Here is a 13,168-nt window from a genome sequence, read left to right as displayed (position 1 = left end):
TCCGTGTCTCCAGGTTTTCTCCTGCCATCTTCCTGTTCCTCATCAGTATCATTCCATCTCTATGGATTCTAGAGTTACATCATCAGCAGAACAAAGCTACTGCCAGGGTACTGATTTAGGATTTTTAATAATTTATTCCTTCACAGTTGTACATTTTATTTGTATAATGACTTTTGGTCTTCTATTTTATTTAGGATTTTTCATAATAAATGATTATTCCTTCACTTTAGTTGTACATTTATTTGTAACTTGCATAATGAGATGAAAATCATATACTCTGTGTAAATGATGGTGAATGTAATCATATACTCTGTGTAAATGATGGTGAATGTAATCATATACTCTGTGTAAATGATGTAATGTTTCTTTATGAATGTAATCATTCTGTGTAAATTGTTGTAATCATATACTCTGTGTAATTGATGGTGAATCCATACTCTGTGTAAATGAACAATGTAATCATATACTCTGTGTAAATGATGGTGAATGTTCATATACTCTCAATGATACATATACTCTGTAAAATGATCTGTTTCTTTTCAGTGTGTCATACTGGGCTAGAACACAAGTATCGTATGAATTTAACTCATGTACTGTATGTCTGTTTATCCTCAGTGTGACAAACTGGATTCATCTGAAAACATAAAGAGCCTGTTAAACATGTGGAGAGGGAATTCCACCAATGGCAGCGAGACGTTACTCCAGGTGGGCAGAAGCCACAGTGTTTCCTGTGTCCTGCAGGTTTTTCCTACAGGCCTGTCGAGACAGAGGCTGCCTTTAACACCAGTTTGTTTGGTAGTGCTGCTGTTGCACCTCAAAGACTTTATTGTGAGCTCAGACTTTTTATAACTAAAATAGATCTACAGAAGTTGTTTTTTAACTAAACAACCCTAAATAAAAACTATTACAAGCTTCGTCACACAGTGCTGCTGGCTGTAGTACCCTCCCTGGCCTGAACTGGGCTCTCCCTTAACCTCTTAGAAAACATTCATTCATGTTTTTAAGGAGATTTAAGATACTGATCTTTAATAATAACAACACTGGTTGGAGTTAATAACCTCTAATCAGTTATACTAACCACTATGTGTCTCTCTGGTTGGAGTTACCTAGTCATTTAATAACCTCTAATCAGTTATACTAACCACTATGTGTCTCTCTGGTTGGAGTTACCTAGTCATTAATAACCTCTAATCAGTTATACTAACCACTATGTGTCTCACTATGTGTCTCAGTTATACTCTGGTTCGGTTCGAGTTACCTAGTCATTAATAACCTCTAATCAGTTATACTAACCACTATGTGTCTCTCTGGATTTCAGTTACCACATATGTGTCTCTCTGGTTGTAGTCAGTTATACTAACTAGTGTCTCTCTGGTTGTTACCTAGTTTAATAACCTCTAATCAGTTATACTAACCACTATGTGTCTCTCTGGTTGTACCTAGTTAATAACCTCTAATCAGTTACCTACTAATGTGTCTCTCTGGTTGGAGTTAATAACCTCTAATCAGTTATACTAACCACTATGTGTCTCTCTGGTTGGAGTTACCTAGTCATTAATAACCTCTAATCAGTTATACTAACCACTATGTGTCTCTCTGGTTGGAGTTACCTAGTCATTAATAACCTCTAATCAGTTATACTAACCACTATGTGTCTCTCTGGTTGGAGTTACCTAGTCATTAATAACCTCTAATCAGTTATACTAACCACTATGTGTCTCTCTGGTTGGAGTTACCTAGTCATTAATAACCTCTAATCAGTTATACTAACCACTATGTGTCTCTCTGGTTGAGTTACCTAGTCATTAATAACCTCTAATCAGTTATACTAACCACTATGTGTCTCTCTGGTTGGAGTTACCTAGTCATTAATAACCTCTAATCAGTAATCAGTTATTACCTAGTCATTAACCACTAATCAGTTATACTAACTATGTGTCTGGTTGGAGTTACCTAGTCATTAATAACCTCTAATCAGTTATACTAACCACTATGTGTCTCTGGTTGTAGTTACCTAGTCATTAATAACTCTCTGGTTGGAACCACTATGTTACCTAGTCATTAATAACCTCTAATCAGTTATACTAACCACTATGTGTCTCTCTGGTTGGAGTTACCTAGTCATTAATAACCTCTAATCAGTTATACTAACCACTATGTGTCTCTCTGGTTGGAGTTACCTAGTCATTAATAACCTCTAATCAGTTATACTAACCACTATGTGTCTCTCTGGTTGGAGTTACCTAGTCATTAATAACCTCTAATCAGTTATACTAACCACTATGTGTCTCTCTGGTTGGAGTTACCTAGTCATTAATAACCTCTAATCAGTTATACTAACCACTATGTGTCTCTCTGGTTGGAGTTACCTAGTCATTAATAACCTCTAATCAGTTATACTAACCACTATGTCTCTGGTTGGAGTTACCTAGTCATAATAACAATCAGTTATACTAACCACTATGTGTCTCTGGTTGAGTTACCTAGTCATTAATAACCTCTAATCAGTTATACTAACCACTATGTGTCTCTGGTTGGAGTTAATAACCTCTAATCAGTTATACTAACCACTATGTCTCTCTGGTTGGAGTTACCTAGTCATTAATAACCTCTAATCAGTTATACTAACCACTATGTGTCTCTCTGGTTGGAGTTACCTAGTCATTAATAACCTCTAATCAGTTATACTAACCACTATGTCTCTCTGGTTGGAGTTAAGTCATTAATAACCTCTAATCAGTTATACTAACCACTATGTGTCTCTCTGGTTGGGAGTTACCTAGCGTCATTAATAACCTAATCAGTTATACTAACCACTAACCAGTTATACCCACTATGTGTCTCTCTGGTTGGACCTAGTCATTAATAACCTCTAATCAGTTATACTATTATGTGTCTCTCTGGTTGGAGTTACCTAGTCATTAATAACCTCTAATCAGTTATACTAACCACTATGTGTCTCTCTGGTTGGAGTTACCTAGTCATTAATAACCTCTAATCAGTTATACTAACCACTATGTGTCTCTCTGGTTGGAGTTACCTAGTCATTAATAACCTCTAATCAGTTATACTAACCACTATGTGTCTCTCTGCTTGGCCCAACAGGGTTCAGTATCTCTGTTGTCGTCAGTGTGCGCTAACGACTGGATCCTGGCCCTGCACCAGACCCTGTTGATCCTGCTGGTCATAGGGAAGTGGCTGCTCCCTGTTGCAGGAGGGGTGACCAGGGATGAACTGTCTCAGCTCCTCCTCATCTTCGTAGGCACTGCCGCTGACATCCTGGAGTTCACCTCAGAGACACTGTTGGATGTCAAGTAGGTCCCTGACCTCTAACCCCTAACCCTAACCTCAGAGATACTGTCTGATGTATGTATTTTAAGTCAGTAGACATTATATGTAGCCTGGATGTCAGTCTGTTTCTGCACTCTTGGCATGACAATTCCATAATGAACAGAAACAGACTGGACCCAGGCTACAGTACCATGACCAGAAACAGACTGGACCCAGGCTACAGTACCATGACAATTCCATAATGAACAGAAACAGACTGGACCCAGCCTATAATACCATGACAATTCCATAATGAACAGAAACAGACTGGACCCAGGCTATAGTACCATGACAATTCCATAATGAACAGAAACAGACTGGACCCAGGCTATAGTACCATGACAATTCCATTAGGAACAGAAACAGACTGGACCCAGGCTATAGTACCATGACAATTCCATAATGAACAGAAACAGACTGGACCCAGGCTATAGTACCATGACAATTCCATAATGAACAGAAACAGACTGGACCCAGGCTATAGTACCATGACAATTCCATTAGGAACAGAAACAGACTGGACCCAGGCTATAGTACCATGACAATTCCATAATTAACAGAAACAGACTGGACCCAGGCTATAGTAACATGACAATTCCATTAGGAACAGAAACAGACTGGACCCAGGCTATAGTACCATGACAATTCCATAACGAACAGAAACAGACTGGACCCAGGCTATAGTACCATGACAATTCCATAACGAACAGAAACAGACTGGACCCAGGCTACAGTACCATGACAATTCCATAATGAACAGAAACAGACTGGACCCAGGCTACAGTACCATGACAATTCCATAATGAACAGAAACAGACTGGACCCAGGCTATAGTACCATGACAATTCCAATAGGAACAGAAACAGACTGGACCCAGGCTACAGTACCATGACCAGAAACAGACTGGACCCAGGCTACAGTAACATGACCAGAAACAGACTGGACCCAGGCTACAGTACCATGACAATTCCAATAGGAACAGAAACAGACTGGACCCAGGCTACAATACCATGACCAGAAACAGACTGGACCCAGGCTACAGTACCATGACCAGAAACAGACTGGACCCAGGCTATAGTACCATGACCAGAAACAGACTGGACCCAGGCTACAGTACCATGACCAGAAACAGACTGGACCCAGGCTACAGTACCATGACCAGAAACAGACTGGACCCAGGCTATAGTACCATGACCAGAAACAGACTGGACCCAGGCTATAGTACCATGACCAGAAACAGACTGGACCCAGGCTATAGTACCAGTGCAGATAAACATACATGTGATGTTTTCTGCAGCTTCACACCCTTACCAATGTTAAACCATGTCTCCTACAGGGACAGCAGTCCCAGCATGGTGTACGTCATCCTCGGAGTCTGGACGTGGAGTATGTTCCAGTTTCCTCTTCACCTGTCAGGTACTGTGTGTTTCTATCCTGGCTCTTCTTATGGTTACGGTAACCATAATGTTATTGCTGTGTTATACAGGGAATTACGGTAACCATAATGTTATTGCTCTGTTATACAGGGAATTACGGTAACCATAATGTTATTGCTCTGTTATACAGGGAATTACGGTAACCATAATGTTATTGCTGTGTTATACAGGGAATTACGGTAACCATAATGTTATTGCTCTGTTATACAGGGAATTACGGTAACCATAATGTTATTGCTCTGTTATACAGGGAATTACGGTAACCATAATGTTATTGCTCTGTTCAACAGGGAATTATCAAAATCAAATCAAATCAAATGTATTTATATAGCCCCTCGTACATCAGCTGATATCTCAAAGTGCTGTACAGAAACCCAGCCTAAAACCCCAAATAGCAAGCAATGCAGGTGTAGAAGCACGGTGGCTAGGAAAAACTCCCTAGAAAGGCCAAAACCTAGGAAGAAACATAGAGAGGAACCAGGCTATGTGGGGTGGCCAGTCCTCTTCTGGCCGTGCCGGGTGGAGATTATAACAGAACATGGCCAAGATGTTCAAATGTTCATAAATGACCAGCATGGTCAAATAATAATAATCACAGGCAGAACAGTTGAAACTGGAGCAGCAGCATGGCCAGGTGGACTGGGGACAGCAAGGAGTCATCATGTCAGGTAGTCCTGAGGCATAGTCCTAGGGCTCAGGTCCTCCACGAGAGAGAAAGAAAGAGAGAAAGAGAGAATTAGAGAGAGCACACTTAAATTCACACAGGACACCGGATAAGACAGGAGAAGTACTCCAGATATAACAGACTGACCCTAGACCCCGACACATAAACTACTGCCGCATAAATACTGGAGGCTGAGACAGGAGGGGTCAGGAGACACTGTGGCCCCATCCGATGACACCCCAGGACAGGGCCAAACAGGAAGGATATAACCCCACCCACTTTGCCAAAGCACAGCCCCCACACCACTAGAGGGATATCTTCAACCACCAACTTACCAACCTGAGACAAGGCCGAGTATAGCCCACAAAGATCTCCGCCACGGCACAACCCAAGGGGCGCCACCCAGACAGGATGACCACATCAGTGAATCAACCCACTCAGGTGACGCACCCCTCCCAGGGACGGTATGAAAGAGCCCTAGTAAGCCAGTGACTCAGCTCCTGTAATAGGGTCAGAGGCAGAGAATCCCAGTGGAAAGAGGGGATTCGGCCAGGCAGACGACAGCAAGGGCGGTTTGTTGCTCCAGAGCCTTTCCGTTCACCTTCACACTCCTGGGCCAGACTACACTCAATCATATGACCCACTGAAGAGATGAGTCTTCAGTAAAGACTTAAAGGTTGAGACCGAGTTTGCGTCTCTTACATGGGTAGGGCAGACCATTCCATAAAAATGGAGCTCTATAGGAGAAAGCCCTGCCTCCAGCTGTTTGCTTAGAAATTCTAGGGACAATTAGGAGGCCTGCGTCTTGTGACCGTAGCGTACGTGTAGGTATGTACGGCAGGACCAAATCAGAGAGATAGGTAGGAGCAAGCCCATGTAATGCTTTGTAGGTTAGCAGTTAAACCTTGAAATCAGCCCTTGCCTTGACAGGAAGCCAGTGTAGGGAGGCTAGCACTGGAGTAATATGATACATTTTTGTTGGTTCTAGTCAGGATTCTAGCAGCCGTATTTAGCACTAACTGAAGTTTATTTAGTGCTTTATCCGGGTAGCCGGAGAGTAGAGCATTGCAGTAGTCTAACCTAGAAGTGACAAAAGCATGGATAAATTTTTCTGCATCATTTTTGGACAGAAAGTTTCAGATTTTTTGCAATGTTACGTAGATGGAAAAAAGCTGTCCTTGAAATGGTCTTGATATGTTCTTCAAAAGAGAGATCAGGGTCCAGAGTAACGCCGAGGTCCTTCACAGTTTTATTTGAGACGACTGTACAACCATTAAGATTAATTGTCAGATTCAACAGAAGATCTCTTTGTTTCTTGGGACCTAGAACAAGCATCTCTGTTTTGTCCGAGTTTAAAAGTAGAAAGTTTGCAGCCATCCACTTCCTTATTTATGTCTGAAACACATGCTTCTAGCGAGGGCAATTTTGGGGCTTCACCGTGTTTATGGTGAATTATGGTAACCATAATGTTATTGCTCTGTTATACAGGTGATTACGGTAACCATAATGTTATTGCTCTGTTATACAGGTGATTACGGTAACCATGATGTTATTGCTCTGTTTTACGGTTGATTACGGTAACCATAATGTTATTGTACTGTTTGTTATACATGGGTATAATGTTATCGCTGTAAATTACGGTAACCATAATGTTATTGCTCTGTTATACAGGGAATTACGGTAACCATAATGTTATTGCTCTGTTATACAGGTGATTACGGTAACCATAATGTTATTGCTGTGTTATACAGGGAATTACGGTAACCATAATGTTATTGCTCTGTTATACAGGGAATTACGGTAACCATAATGTTATTGCTGTGTTATACAGGTGATTACGGTAACCATAATGTTATTGCTCTGTTATACAGGTGATTACGGTAACCATGATGTTATTTTTTTAAACATTTTTATTTCACCTTTATTTAACCAGGTGGGCTAGTTGAGAACAAGTTCTCATTTACAACTGCAACCTGGCCAAGATAAAGCAAAGCAGTTTGACACAAACAACAACACAGAGTTACACATGGAATAAACAAACATACAGTCAATAATACAGTACAAAAATCTATATACAGCATGTGCAAATGAGGTAAGATTAGGGAGGTAAGGCAATAAATAGGCCATGGTGGCGAAGTAATTCCAATATAGAAATTAAACACTGGAATGGTAGGATGTGCAGAAGATGAATGTGCAAGTAGAGATAATGGGGTGTAAAGGAGAAGATAAATAAATACAGTATGGGGATGAGGTAGTTTGGAAGGGCTATTTACAGATGAGCTACGTACAGGTGCAGGGAACTGTGAGCTGCTCTGACAGCTGGCGCTTAAAGTCAGTGAGGGAGGTAAGAGTCTCCAGCTTCAGATTTTGCAGTTCGTTCCAGTCATTGGCAGCAGAGAACTGGAAGGAGAGGCGGCCAAAGGAAGAATTGGCTTTGGGGGTGACCAGTGAGATACACCTGCTGGAGCACGTGCTATGGGTGGGTGCTGCTATGGTGACCAGTGAGCTCAGATAAGGCGGGGCTTTAGCTAGCAGAGACTTGTAGATGACCTGGAGCCAGTGGGTTTGGCGACGAGTATGTAGTGAGGGCCAGCCAACGAGAGCATACAGGTCGCAGTGGTGGGTAGTATATGGGGCTTTGGTGACAAAACGGATGGGACTGTGATAGACTGCATCCAATTTGTTGAGTAGAGTATTGGAGGCTATTTTGTAAATGAGTCGAAAGCATTGGCCAGGTTGATGAATACGGCTGCACAGTAATGTCTCTTATCGATGGCGGTTCTGATATCTTTTAGTACCTTGAGCGTGGCTGAGGTGCACCCATGACCAGCTCTGAAACCAGATTGCATAGCGGAGAAGGTACAGTGAGATTCGAAATGGTCAGTGATCTGTTTGTTAACTTGGCTTTCAAAGACCTTAGAAAGGGTAGAATAGATATATCAATACAATCTTTGGGAATCTCAGACGATACGAAAGAGAGGTTGAACAGGCTAGTAATAGGGGTTGCAACAATTTCGGCAGATCATTTTAGAAAGAGGGGGTCCAGATTGTCTAGCCCGGCTGATTTGTAGGGGTCCAGATTTTGCAGCTCTTTCAGAACATCAGCTATCTGGATTTGGGTGAAGGAGAAATAGGGTGTGTGGAGGGTAGGGGTAGTTGACCAGGGTAGGGGTGGCCAGGTGGAAAGCATGGCCAGCCATAGAGAAATGCTTATTGAAATTCTCAATTATTGTGGATTTATCGGTGGTAACAGTGTTTCCTATCCTCAGTGCAGTGGGCTGCTGGGAGGAGGTGCTCTTATTCTCCAGAACTTTTTTGAGTTTGTGCTACAGAATACACATTTCTGCTTGTTCTGTTATACAGGGAATTATGGTGACCATAATGTTATTGTACTGTTATACAGGGAATTATGGTAATGACAATATTTTCCACCAGAATTTCTTGGGACCCCACTGCAAATATATTTATATTTATTTTATTCAGTCAGTATGTATGTATGTGGCGATATTTAGACACAGATTCTGGATTTCAATGTCACTAACTTATCCCACATGGCCAGCTGACCAATGTCTCTTCTCTCCCCAGTGTCTACCTCCAGACCTGATGAATATTCAGAGGGGGACCAGGGTGTGTCTCTGCTGGCCAGACTAAGGACAGATATCTGGAGCATGGTGGAGAGCCTATTCGTCCAGGACGGACCCTTCCTGGTGGTCCGCCTCACCCTCATCCTCTACTTCCACGTCATACACCAGATGCTCATCTTCTTCGCCATCAAGAACTTCCTGGTGGTCATTCTGACCTTCTACCGTCTGTTTGCCATCTACTGCAACTACAAGGCTTCAGGTTGATCTGGGGTTAATGTCACGACTTCCTCAGAAGTTGGTCCCTCTCCTTGTTCGGGCGACGTTCGGCGGTCGACGTCACCGGTCTTCTAGCCATCCACCATCCACCTTCTAGCCATCGCCGATCCACCTTTCATTTTCCATTTGTTTTTTGTCTTTCCACACACCTGGTTCCAATTCCATTCATTACATGTTGTTTATTTAGAGGGCTGCTAGTGCCCGTTATGCTGGTGTGGGTTAAGGTGGTAGAGGGCTGCTTGTGCACGTTATGCTGGTGTGGGTTATGGTGGTAGAGGGCTGCTTGTGCATTATGCTGGTGTGGGTTAGGTGGTAGAGGGCTGCTTGTGCACGTTATGCTGGTGTGGGTTAGGGTGGTAGAGGGCTGCTAGTGCACGTTATGCTGGTGTGGGGTTAGGGTGGTAGAGGGCTGCTAGTGCACGTTATGCTGGTGTGGGGTTAGGGTGGTAGAGGGCTGCTGTGCACGTTATGCTGGTGTGGGTTAGGTGGTAGAGGGCTGCTTGTGCACGTTATGCTGGTGTGGGTTAGGGTGGTAGAGGGCTGCTTGTGCACGTTATGCTGGTGTGGGTTAGGTGGTAGAGGGCTGCTTGTGCACGTTATGCTGGTGTGGGTTAGGGTGGTAGAGGGCTAGAGGGCTGCTTGTGCACGTTATGCTGGTATGGGTTAGGTGGTAGAGGGCTGCTAGTGCACGTTATGCTGGTGGGGTTAGGTGGTAGAGGGCTGCTTGTGCACGTTATGCTGGTGGGGGTTAGGGTGGTAGAGGGCTGCTTGTGCACGTTATGCTGGTGTGGGTTAGGGTGGTAGAGGGCTGCTTGTGCACGTTATGCTGGTGGGGTTAGGTGGTAGAGGGCTGCTAGTGCACGTTATGCTGGTGTGGGTTAGGTGGTAGAGGGTTGCTTGTGCACGTTATGCTGGTGTGGGTTAGGGTGGTAGAGGGCTGCTGCACGTTATGCTGGTGTGGGTTAAGGTGGTAGAGGGCTGCTAGTGCACGTTATGCTGGTGTGGGTTAGGTGGTAGAGGGCTGCTTGTGCACGTTATTGTCACGCCTGGTTCTAAGTATTTTGTGTTTTTCATGCTGGGTCTTGTAGGCCAGGTGTGGCATGGAGTTTGTATTGTGGTGTGTTTTGTCTTGGGGTTTTGGTGTGTATTTGGGATTGTAGCTAGTGGGGTTATCTAGTAAAGTCTATGGCTGTCTGAGTGGTTCTCAATCAGCAGGTGGTGTCTCTGGGTTTTAGGCAGCCATATTCTTTGGTTATATTGTGGGTGATTGTCCTGAGTGTCTTGACGTCCTTATTCTGTGTTATGCACCAGTTTAGGCTGTTTCGGGCTTATTGTTTTGTGAGTTTTTGTATTGATTCGGTTACGCTTGTTTTAAATAAACATGAATCGCACGACACGTTGCAGTTTGGTCCGGTCTCCTTCACCATATGAAAACCGTGACAGTTATGCTGGTGTGGGTTAGGTGGTAGAGGGCTGTGGGTTATGCTGGTGGGGTTAGGTAGAGGGCTGCTTGTGCACGTTATGCTGTGTGGGTTAGGTGGTAGAGGGCTGCTTGCACGTTATGCAGTGTTATGCTGGTATGGTGGCCAGGGTGGTAGAGGGCTGCTAGTGCACGTTATGCTGGTGGGTTAGGGTGGCTATAGTGGCGTTATGCTGGTGGCAGGGGCTGCTTGTGCACGTTATGCTGGTGGTCTAGAGGGCTGCTATTATGCTGGTGTGGGTTTTGGTAGAGGGCTGCTTCATGTATTGCTGGTCTAGGGTGGTAGAGGGCTGCTAGTGTGTTATGCTGGAGTTTTTAGGTGGTATTGGCTGGTGTGCACGTTATGCTGGTGTGGGTTAGGTGTTAGGGGCTGCTAACGTGTGCAGCTTTGTTATGCTGGTGTGGTTAGGTGGTAGAGTCTATGGCTGTCGTTATGCTGGTGGTGGAGGGCTGCTTGTGCACGTTATGCTGTGTGGGTTAGGTGAGGGCTGCTTCTGTCTTATGCTGATTGGGTTAGGTGGTAGAGGGCTGCTTGTGCACGTTATGCTGGTGGGTTAGGGTTAGAGGGCTGTTTGGCACGTTATGCTGGTATGGGTAGGGTGATTGGCTCCTTGTGCCCGTCCTATGCTGGTTGGGCTTAGGTGGTGGAGGGCTGCTAGCACGTTTGCATGCTGGTGTGTTAGGTTGGAGGGCTGCTAGTGCACGTTATGCTGGTGTGGGTTAGGGTGGTGGAGGGCTGCTTGCACGTTATGCTGGTGTTTGTTAGGTGGTTTTTGTATTGACGTTTATGCTGGTTGGGTTGTTTTAAATCCGAACCATGCACGTTATGCTGGTGTGGGTTAGGTGGTAGAGGGCTGCTTGTGCACGTTATGCTGGTGTGGGTTAGGGTGGTAGAGGGCTGCTTGTGCACGTTATGCTGGTGTGGGTTAGGGTGGTTGAGGGCTGCTTGTGCACGTTATGCTGGTGTGGGTTAAGAGGGCTGACGTTATGCTGTGTGGGTTAGGTGGTAGAGGGCTGCTTGTGCACGTTATGCTGGGTGGGTTAGGTGGTAGAGGGCTGCTTGTGCACGTTATGCTGGGTGGGTTAGGGTGGTAGGGGCTGCTAGTGCAGTTATGGGCTGCTTGTGCACGTTATGCTGGTATGGGTTAGGGTGGTAGAGGGCTGCTTGTGCACGTTATGCTGGTGTGGGTTAGGGTGGTAGAGGGCTGCTTGTGCACGTTATGCTGGTGTGGGTTAGGTGGTAGAGGGCTGCTTGCTTTATTCTGCACGTTATGCTGGTGTGGGTTAGGGTGGTAGAGGGCTGCTTGTGAGTTTTTGCACGTTATTATAAAACTGGTGTGAAATAAAACATGGGTTAGGGTGGTAGAGGGCTGCTTGTGCACGTTATGCTGGTGTGGGTTAGGGAAGAGGGCTGCTTGTGCACGTTATGCTGGTGTGGGTTAGGTGGTAGAGGGCTGCTAGTGCACGTTATGCTGGTGTGGGTTAGGGTGGTAGAGGGCTGCTTGTGCACGTTATGCTGTGTGGGTTAGGGTGGTAGAGGGCTGCTTGTGCACGTTATGCTGGTGTGGGTTAGGTGGTAGAGGGCTGCTAGTGCACGTTATGCTGGTGTGGGTTAGGTGGTAGAGGGCTGCTTGTGCACGTTATGCTGGTGTGGGTTAGGGTGGTAGAGGGCTGCTTGTGCACGTTATGCTGGTGTGGGTTAGGTGGTAGAGGGCTGCTTGTGCACGTTATGCTGGTGTGGGTTAGGGTGGTAGAGGGCTGCTTGTGCACGTTATGCTGGTGTGGGTTAGGTGGTAGAGGGCTGCTAGTGCACGTTATGCTGGTGTGGGTTAGGGTGGTAGAGGGCTGCTTGTGCACGTTATGCTGGTGTGGGTTAGGGTGGTAGAGGGCTGCTTGTGCACGTTATGCTGGTGTGGGTTAGGGTGGTAGAGGGCTGCTTGTGCACGTTATGCTGGTGTGGGTTAGGTGGTAGAGGGCTGCTAGTGCACGTTATGCTGGTGGGGTTAGGTGGTAGAGGGCTGCTTGTGCACGTTATGCTGGTGTGGGTTAGGTGGTAGAGGGCTGCTTGTGCACGTTATGCTGGTGTGGGTTAGGGTGGTAGAGGGCTGCTTGTGCACGTTATGCTGGTGTGGGTTAGGGTGGTAGAGGGCTGCTTGTGCACGTTATGCTGGTGTGGGTTAGGGTGGTAGAGGGCTGCTTGTGCACGTTATGCTGGTGTGGGTTAGGGTGGTAGAGGGCTGCTTGTGCACGTTATGCTGGTGTGGGTTAGGGTGGTAGAGGGCTGCTTGTGCACGTTATGCTGGTGTGGGTTAAGGTGGTGGAGGGCTGACAACAGAGGTGTCTGTCTGAACTGATTAATATCTCTGGGTTAGGGTGGTAGAGGGCTGACAACAGAGGT

The 13,168-nt window shown here is 45.3% G+C and overlaps 1 protein-coding gene across 5 annotated transcripts; it reads left to right on the top strand.

The window, feature by feature from the left end:
* Window positions 1-620: 620 nt before the first annotated feature.
* Window positions 621-12,556, top strand: LOC127921949 (transmembrane protein 26-like). Of its 5 annotated transcripts, none has more exons than XR_008110072.1 (5): window positions 621-705; window positions 3,106-3,314; window positions 4,667-4,746; window positions 9,016-9,514; window positions 12,474-12,556. XR_008110072.1 is itself a non-coding variant. In XM_052505578.1 (4 exons), the coding sequence occupies exons 1-4, from the start codon at window positions 661-663 to the stop codon at window positions 9,276-9,278; spliced, it is 597 nt and encodes a 198-aa protein (XP_052361538.1). In that variant the 5' UTR covers window positions 621-660; the 3' UTR covers window positions 9,279-9,541. The 5 variants fall into 5 exon arrangements, 1 of the variants encoding a protein (XP_052361538.1); XR_008110073.1 differs by lacking the exon at window positions 12,474-12,556 and adding an exon at window positions 12,387-12,469; XR_008110070.1 differs by lacking the exon at window positions 12,474-12,556 and adding an exon at window positions 11,614-11,696.
* The last annotated feature ends 612 nt before the right edge of the window (window positions 12,557-13,168 follow it).

This window comes from Oncorhynchus keta, unplaced genomic scaffold (genome assembly GCF_023373465.1).
Source record: "Oncorhynchus keta strain PuntledgeMale-10-30-2019 unplaced genomic scaffold, Oket_V2 Un_contig_2407_pilon_pilon, whole genome shotgun sequence".
Taxonomy (NCBI): Eukaryota; Metazoa; Chordata; class Actinopteri; order Salmoniformes; family Salmonidae; genus Oncorhynchus; species Oncorhynchus keta.
Note: the sequence above shows the minus strand (reverse complement) of the source record. Positions and strands in the feature narration are given on the sequence as shown.